General features: G+C 31.6%; 1 protein-coding gene across 1 annotated transcript; it reads right to left on the bottom strand.

Moving 5' to 3' along the window:
- Positions 1-2708: 2708 nt before the first annotated feature.
- On the bottom strand, positions 2709-6016 carry LOC145010731 (UDP-glucuronic acid decarboxylase 2-like). Its single transcript, XM_078969251.1, has 7 exons — positions 5200-6016; positions 4764-4906; positions 4426-4505; positions 3635-3718; positions 3434-3508; positions 3208-3300; positions 2709-3017 (listed from the first exon to the last, which is right to left on the bottom strand). The coding sequence occupies exons 1-7, from the start codon at positions 5805-5807 to the stop codon at positions 2799-2801; spliced, it is 1302 nt and encodes a 433-aa protein (XP_078825377.1). The 5' UTR covers positions 5808-6016; the 3' UTR covers positions 2709-2798.
- Positions 6017-8849: the final 2833 nt, after the last annotated feature.

Here is an 8849-nt window from a genome sequence, read left to right as displayed (position 1 = left end):
TGGATCAATATTAATTTGGTTATTTATCTTGTTAAGCTTGTTAAGGATCCTCATGTGTTGATGATAAATATTTTTTGTTAATAAGTGAGTTATTAAGTTGTATTAACATCTTCTTGATTACTTGATTCATATAGTTTTGTGAATATAAGATTGTATGCCTAGGAATAATGAACATGAAACTAGGGTTAAATAGAAAATATGTAAATCAATGTGTGAGCATGTGTGATGAACAACCACGTATGAATTTATTGAATTGAACAAATTTGATTAGCTATTATTACAAGTCTTACTTGATACGAACTGAACACTAGGAAACTTGTTACTTTAATCAACTGGCCATTGTTTGAATTAACTTGTCTACTAAAGTATTAGTAATAATGAACATGAACCCAATCACATTAGAAATTGGTAATCATTGACATATTGATCCATTGCACTTGCCACAAAATCAACCATAGGAATAAGTGAATCGAATCTGAACAGAAGTCTCTTTTATGATTGAATCTAGTCGTCCTATCTTGTTCTTCTCAGTTGTTAATTGTCTTTGTTTGAAAGTTAATTGATTGATTAAGTTTCTAGTCTTGCAAAACTAGAGAAAACCCCCCTCTTTTATTAATTGTTTTATTTAGATGATATTAGTATTAATTTTAGTTGTTACTGTTCCCTGAGTTCGATACCCAACTTGTTTGAACTAAACTACTATCGATAGGTACACTGCCTGCGTGTGTTTGTTTAAATTTGATTTTGTTAGGATTAAAACTAGTTCGTTTCACACACATCAGCTTTTCTTAAAATGGTTTTATAATTGGGAAGTTTACTTTAAATAAAATGAAAAAAGAAATTGTCATGAAAATGGGACGTTACATCTCCCTTGATCAAAGCTCCTTGTTCAAAGATCTTCTTCCTCAAAGCTCACCAAATCACAATAAGGTGTTGTTTGTATTTTCTAAAAAACCACTTCAGACCACTTATTGTTGCGTCACGCAACACTTGACCCTTTGCAGCTGTTTGTTTTTCAGAAGACTTCTGACTTAAAAATTATTGTGTGTGTGCTGCATGGCGCAACAGTAGACCAACTGCTTCAAACATCTTCACACATTACTTAAACTTACTACAACAGCTTGCAGACGTTAAAAAAAGAAACAAACTTTTTATTAAATGCTATAGCCTTTTGGTCCAACTCTTTTACTACAGAGAGTTGCAGAGCTGGTTCGCAGACGTCAGATATTTTCACTTCGAAAAACAAACAACACCTAAAACACACACAAAGAGGGTCAAATGTTCTCTATATGGGCTAGGGTTTCGAAATGAAGCTCAAAGGGTAATGTGGGATGAGAAATGAGGGGATAATGGGTCATAATGTTGCTTAAATAGGGTCCCCTGGATGCGTATGCCCAACGTACGAGAAGTACGCCGAGTGTACTCCTATTTTTCTGATAATGACAATAATGCCCCTTAGGGATCAAATTTGCAAACTATTTACACACCAATGGTCAAAAATGAAAAGTACCTTGAATCGGGTGTTACAGGTCCCGTCTTCTTTCTGACTAATCATGGCTAGTCTTTTTTTGATTCCATCGCGTTCTAGACCAGTTGGCTCTCAATCTTTTTTCGAGACTGGTATTTTTGTTCATTTTTTCATGTCTACGTACAATAATAAATGTATACCAACAATTAAAAATTAAGAAACTGTATTTATATTTATGCCCTAATCCAAGTTTAAAACTAATTTGATGAGAATGCGATGATGAATTTTGATCAATAATTGTCTCAGAAAGCATAGTGGTGATCAGAGGCACATCCAAATATTGATAAAATATTCATGGTGTTGTCTCATGTTTCTCTCAAAATGCATATTGTTGATCAATTTACAAAGCACATATTTCCCAACTTATAACTATTAGGTATGAAGAAACGATAAATAAAACAGATCTAAGGAATACAAGAAAAAACATAAACAAAAAAAAAAGTACACAAAACACAAAGATTTAAGTGGTTCCCAATATCTTGTGATAGGCTATACCCACAGTCGAACCAAAGGGGAAGAAAGAGTGAGAGAGAGAGAGAGATAGATAGAGAGAGAGAGAGAGAGAGAGATTATTCCACACACGTTTTTTCCAATATAATATTACAGATACGGCCGTTCATACGTATATATTCCCAAAAAAATTCAGTTTTTATGATAAATCTTCATATATAACAATAATGACTATGGTTATGAAAGTAGAAGTATGATATAAATATAACCAATCACTAATTATTAACAAACTTTGTTGTGAGACCCGTATATTATACGGGTTGGGTAAAACAAAAAATTAAATATGAATGTTTAAACAAAAATTTATTTAAATTTGGAATTTAAAAGGAAACATATTAAATATAATATATGAGTACTAATATTGTAATTTATTGACTATTTTCAATTAAAACAATTATTAAGTAAGGTGTAAATATCATATGTTAATTAAGAAAATAATAACACATGGAAAAAATTTTATTCAAAAATATTAAAAAATAACATTTGTCCAAACGAAGGAGATAATAACATGTGATAAAAAGATTTTGATTTAATAGGAAATATATAAATTTTACGCTGCAACAAAATTAAAAACTCATCCATTCAAATAAAAGGTAATCAATATATATATATATATATATATATATATATATATATATATATATATATATATATATATATATATATAGTATATAATTTCAAAATAAACAATCGAGAATGGAATCATAAGACTCATAACATAATACAACTGCTTTACTGTATACAACACCCCACCTATCACCTATGTTGAGGTAGCGGTGGTGGTGGTCTTGTGATCACCAAAAATGCGTTGCCTGAAATCAGAAACCATCAAAGGGAGACCCTTGCGGAGAGGGACCTTCGGATTCCATCCTAGAAGCTCCTTAGCCTTTGTAATATCTGGCTTTCTTTTGTGGGGATCATCTTCCGTGTTTGCCCTGAATTCTATTTTCGCTTCCGAGTCTATAGTCTCCTGGACCACCTGTTGTGTTTGTGTTGACCATCACAACTTGTCAAAATTTTATAAAAAAAAAAAAAAAAAAAAAAAAAAAAAAAAAAAAAAAAATTGTGGGACCAAAGCATTATGCATTTAACAATCGTTAAAAGCATTACACATTTTTACCCGATTTTGAAAAAGTGGAAATAATTAAAGGATATATACGTATATATACCTGGGCGAGTTCGAGCATGGTGAATTCACCGGGGTTTCCAAGATTAAAAGGTCCGACATGTTCTCCTTCCATTAGTCGTATTAGACCTTCAACCTTCGGATCCAATTCAAACAAATTCATTAGAAGGTTGATTTTTCATGATGACAATTGTCATATGTGATATTAAATACAAGTGCGAGATACATATAGAGATATGAAGGAAAAAGAAGAGAAATGCATTGCTAACCAAATCAGAAACATATTGGAAACTTCTTGTTTGCTTGCCATCTCCGTAAACAGTGAGAGGTTCTTTCCTTAGTGCCTGCATCCATGGTTTAGAATCATAAAATGGTTGCAAGTGATAGAATATGAATCCACTTTGAAATAGAAATAGAAGCATAAAATATATATATAATATAAATTAACAACAGCATATCTAAAATCCCACCTGAGCAACAAAGTTACTAACGACACGTCCATCGTCAATGCACATCCGAGGACCATATGTATTGAATATCCTCGCAATCCGTACCTACAATACATTGCACAAAACCAACTTTCGAATTAATAACACCTTGCGGTTTTTTAACTTCGCATTTAATTTTTAATTTGGCTCTAAACACTTGTGTCCAAACAAATTAATTTTTTAACTTTCAAGTTGTTTGTAACAAAAAAATAAAATAAAAAGTTGCACTATGACACGTCAACAGTCAGTTGACATTTTAAACATTGTATTTTTTTATATTTTTGTTATAGATAGGATATTCTGTTACAATTTTTTTTTAAAGAAAAAATCACAATAGTTTAATAATGAAGACATAGATCTAATTGAACAATTCACCGTATAAACGTTTAATTTTGACAAAAATAACAAGTCCTTTTCCTTTTTATTTTATTTCACGGGAACAAAATACAATGATTAAAAGCAAGTCTAACACTTTGAACAAAATATAACGGCTTAGTTACTCTAGGATTATTTTTACACCAATAATATCTTATTTCAGTTATAAAAATATTTTTTTGTCATAATATTAAAAAATAAATTATGTTTAACAAAATATTTTACTTCAACTAGTTTATCCAAAACTTTAAAAATCAAGCCTCTACTTAAAAAAAAATACAATGTATTTTCATTTAATTCTTAAAACAAACATTATATTGTTTTTGTGATTGGTAGATGTTTTCACGATATTAAAATTTTATGTAAAGAAAATTCAAAATAAAAATTAAAAAACCGACCTCGACGCCAGCACCTCTATGGTAGTCCATGGTCAACGTTTCTGCAGTTCGCTTTCCTTCATCGTAGCAGCTTCGGACACCTGTCAAAAAAAAAGTTCCAAATACCAACTTCCTGTTCAGATCTTGTTTGCTTTGTTTGTTTTTTTCTCAGATCCCCCAAATTTCCCAAATTAAGATCACAATTTCCGGAAAAGGTGATTGATGTAAACATTGACCACTTGATAGATCTAATTACAAATTTACAAACGCATATGGTGGTTGGAATCTACCAAATTCATCCACATTTGTCGGCGACAGGAAGAAGAAGAAGAAGAAGAAGAAAGAAAGAAAGAACTGACCGATAGGATTGACGTTGCCCCAGTAGGTTTCGACTTGAGGATGTTGAAGAGGATCACCGTATACCTCACTGGTGCTTGTTAGCAAGAAGCGTGCTCCGATCCTCTTTGCCAACCCTAGCATGTTCAGTGTTCCCACAACGTTCGTTTTGTGAGAAGGAACGAAATTGGAATTAAGGATTCACAAAAGGGAAATTAGTAACAATCAAACATGAATGAACGAATGAATGAATGAAGATCCCATGTGATCAAATCAGAATCAAAACTGCAACTAAGGATCCTATTCAGGAACAGAAAATTAGTAATACTCAAACATGGATGAATGATTAAAGCTACGCTACCTGTTGATGAAATAAAGATCAAAATTGAGAAATTAAGATATCAAGGAAAGAAAATTAGTAATAAAATGAATGGTTAATCGAAGTTAGTTATAAGGAAGGATATGATTGTCTTGACGGGATTGTGTTTGTAGTGAACAGGGGAAGCAGGGCAAGCAAGGTGATAGATCTGATCGACTTCAAGGAGCAAGGGCTCAACAACATCGTGTCGAATTAGCTCAAATCTAGGGTTCCCAAAATGATGCATTACGTTATCCTTATTCCCGGTGAAGAAATTATCAACAACAATCACACTATCTCCCCTCGCAATCAACCGATCAACCAGATGACTTCCGACAAAACCTGCACCACCCGTCACCACAATCCTTAACCCCTTCCTTTTCAGCCCTAAAGGAATCTTCCCGCCCATACTGAACGACGACTCGAATCCAGTAGGGTAAACGGATCGTCTCGGGTTTGTCATTTGGATCGATTCGGAGACGGAGTAGGCATGGGTGGAGGTTTTGGTGTTGGTGGAGGAAGGAAGGATCGCGAAGACGGAGGTGGCAATGACAATGCCGACGAGGACAAACACAAGGCGTTGTTCCCGGAGCATGTAACGAACAAGGCGAGTGACAGCGAGCCATGGCTTGTTGGGCTTCGGCGAGTAAGAATCCGACGTGGGTTGAGGTTCGTGCCGCCTGTATGTCAACTCAGATCCCATCTTCATGTCGTTTCACTATGTGTTTCTCTCTCTGTATGTGTACAGGCAGAGAGATGAGTGGTGGAGGCGTGGTGGAGGGTGGTATATATATGGGGAGAAGATGGGCTGGTGGTGGTGGTTTAAACTCTCCGGTAGGTGACTAAAGAAAGAATGAATAGAATAAAGGGTGGCGTAGGGTGAATTTACAAATTGGCCCTTTGGATGTGGCCTAAAAAGCAAACAGTAGGTTCCAAGTAAGAGAGAGTTGCGGAAAGTCCTTGTTTGTGTACTTACTACTTAGATATCTTTTTTAAATTAAGTTACTAAATATTCATGATTTTTGTAAAATTATAAACTATAATATTTATTAAAAAAAAAAATTAAATTACTGTTTTTAAGGTCTTAGGAACAGCACAGGGTGGTATGTCAACCTCCCTACTTGAGGTTGAGGGTTCAAATCCCGTCGTGGACATAGGTGGATTTAAGGTGTAGTTTAGGAGTAGGTTAGATTTGCCGTTTAAAAAAAAAAGTTTCAAGGTAAGTTAGTTTGTTATTTATATATAATATTTGTATTTTTGGAATGTGGTAATTCCGGTAAATGCCATTTTGGTATTACCGAAATCAAATTTTACGGTATTGATTTAAAATAAAATATGCATGTTACTTTCCCAAGGCAAAAATAGCATGTTATTTTAAATTTTAAGCCAACAATAACAAGCTACTTTAATTTAATTTGTAGAAGGAAAATATCATGCCACAATTTTAAGCCAACAATAAAATGTCATTTCATTTTAAAGTGAAAATTAGCATTCATTTTAACCGGAAAAATAACATGTTACTTTAATTTTTAAGGCAAAATATACATGCTACTTTCTTTTGTAACAACATGCTACTTTTGTTTTTAAGCCAACATATCATGATAATTTCATTTTTAAGCGAAAAATAGCATGTTATTTTCGTAAAATATGCATGTTACTTTCATTTAGAAGGAAAAAATAGCATGATACGTTTTGTCTTTAAGCCAACAATAATATGTTACTATCAGTTTAAGAAAAATATGCATCTAATTTCATTTCAAGGAAAAAAATAGCATGCTACTTTCAATTTAGGCAAAAACAATAGTGTGTTATTTTCACTTTTAAGGCATAAATACATGTTACTTTCATTTTTAAGACAAAAATAGTATATTGCTTTAATTTTTAAGGCAAAATACACATGCTACTTTTATTTATAATGAAAAAATAATATGCTACTTTCGTTTTTAAGCCAACAATAGCACGTTGCTTTCAGTTTAAGCTAAATAATAACATGATACATTCATTTTTAAGGCAAAATAGCATGTTACTTAAATTTGTAAAACAAAAATAGCATGCTACTTTCATTTTTAAGCCAATAATAACATGCTACTGTAATTAAGCGATAAATAGGATGTTGCTTTAATTTTTAAGGCAACATATGCATGGTGCTATCATTTATAAGAAAAAAATAACATACAATTTTCATTTTTAAGTCAACTATAACATGTCACTTTCAATATAAGTGAAATAATAGCATGTTGCTTTATTACTTCAATTTGTAAGGCAAAAATAGAATGGTATTTTCATTTTTAAGCCAACAATGACATGTTATTTTCAAACTAAGCGAAAAATAGCATTCTGCTTTAATTTTTATGGCAAAATATGTACGTTATTTTCATTTGTAAGGTAAAAATAACATGTTATTTTCGTTTTTAAGCGAATAATAACATGATATTTTCATTTTTAAGGTAGGATATTCATGTTATTTTCATTTGTAATGCAAAAATGCATGCTACTTTCGTTTTTAAGCTACCAACAAATGATAATTTCTTTGCTATGGATTTTCATAATTTGTAATGAACATGCAATCGAAAATGAGACACGTTCAGTTTTCACAAATAATTTGCTTAAACTTCTGCCGCAACACATTTGCTTTTTATAACAGCAGCAGAATTTTATAACAAACACAAAAGGGGTGGAAGAGGGTGGAAATTGTCATTCTACAAAATAAAATAGAGAAAATTGCAAATGTACGAAAGTCTATAACCAAATGTGTTAACAAAAAAAAACTTTTGTAGCCAAAATATGAAAGTGATTGGTGGCCAAAATGTGAAATAAGAAATTTTCATGATCAAATTATAAAAACACAACTTTATTAAGATTGCTTTTTATTATATATAATTATGTGTTTTTTTATCTTTTTTATATCAAACAAACACCGATTTCTAAAATACCTTAATTTGAACGATGTTTTTTATTATTATGTAAATTAACAAAAATGTAAATAGTCATAGATAAGAAAAAGTATATTATTATTCGATTTAAAATAAAGTTGGATAAAAATAAGTTATTATCTGAAAAGACATTAAAAAGTACTTTTCATTTTTATTTATAAAGCTTCTTTATTTTTGTTTTTAGTTGATACGTGATTTTATTTATTTATTAAATGACAAAGTAATTGCATTAAATCATGTGTACACCAAAAGTTTTACTATTTCTCACACTAAATTAATAAAAATGGCACCTTATTAAGAAAAAGTAAGACGGATAACATGACCATTGGTTTAATGAGTTCATATGGTATTAAGAGTATTTGCTTTGCTTTACATGGACAGTTGCCCAAACCTAGCCTAAACTCTAAAACAGCATTTACATCTATTCTATTTTTATATATTAATTGTCCACTTGTGTATTTTAGTTTTTCCGTTATAAGCATGCTCTAAATTAATACAACTCTCTCTCTCATTTAGCTCTACTTGCTTTGTATAAAAATTCATGGTGAGAGTCGTCCAAAACTTATTCAAATGGTTAGTTCATAAAATCGATAATGATTTAGGAGGGTAATAAGGTTTCCAGCTTGTCCGTATTAGGTCACTAAGATTTTTTTTGTGCGTATTAAACCAATATGGTTGTTATTACCGTTTAGAAATGGTCCTTTTACCGGTTTTAATGGATAAAAATGACTATTTCTAAATGGTAATAACAACCATATTAGTCTAATACGCACAAAAAAATCTTAGTGACCTAATACGGACAAACTGGAAACCTTATT

The sequence above is a fragment of the Lactuca saligna genome, chromosome 8 (assembly GCF_052625555.1).
Source record: "Lactuca saligna cultivar CGN05327 chromosome 8, ASM5262555v1, whole genome shotgun sequence".
Classification (NCBI taxonomy): Eukaryota; Viridiplantae; Streptophyta; class Magnoliopsida; order Asterales; family Asteraceae; genus Lactuca; species Lactuca saligna.
Note: the sequence above shows the minus strand (reverse complement) of the source record. Positions and strands in the feature narration are given on the sequence as shown.

Bases quoted from the DNA above. Each gene is read 5' to 3' on its own strand.
- LOC145010731 (XM_078969251.1), bottom strand. From the start codon at position 5,807: ATGAAGATGGGATCTGAGTTGACATACAGGCGGCACGAACCTCAACCC. The intron at 4,506-4,763 runs GTCAGTTCTTTC...TTTTTTTGACAG, and splicing joins GGGCAACGTCAATCCTATCG to GTGTCCGAAGCTGCTACGAT. The intron at 3,719-4,425 runs GTCGGTTTTTTA...AATGTATTGTAG, and splicing joins ATAGAGGTGCTGGCGTCGAG to GTACGGATTGCGAGGATATT.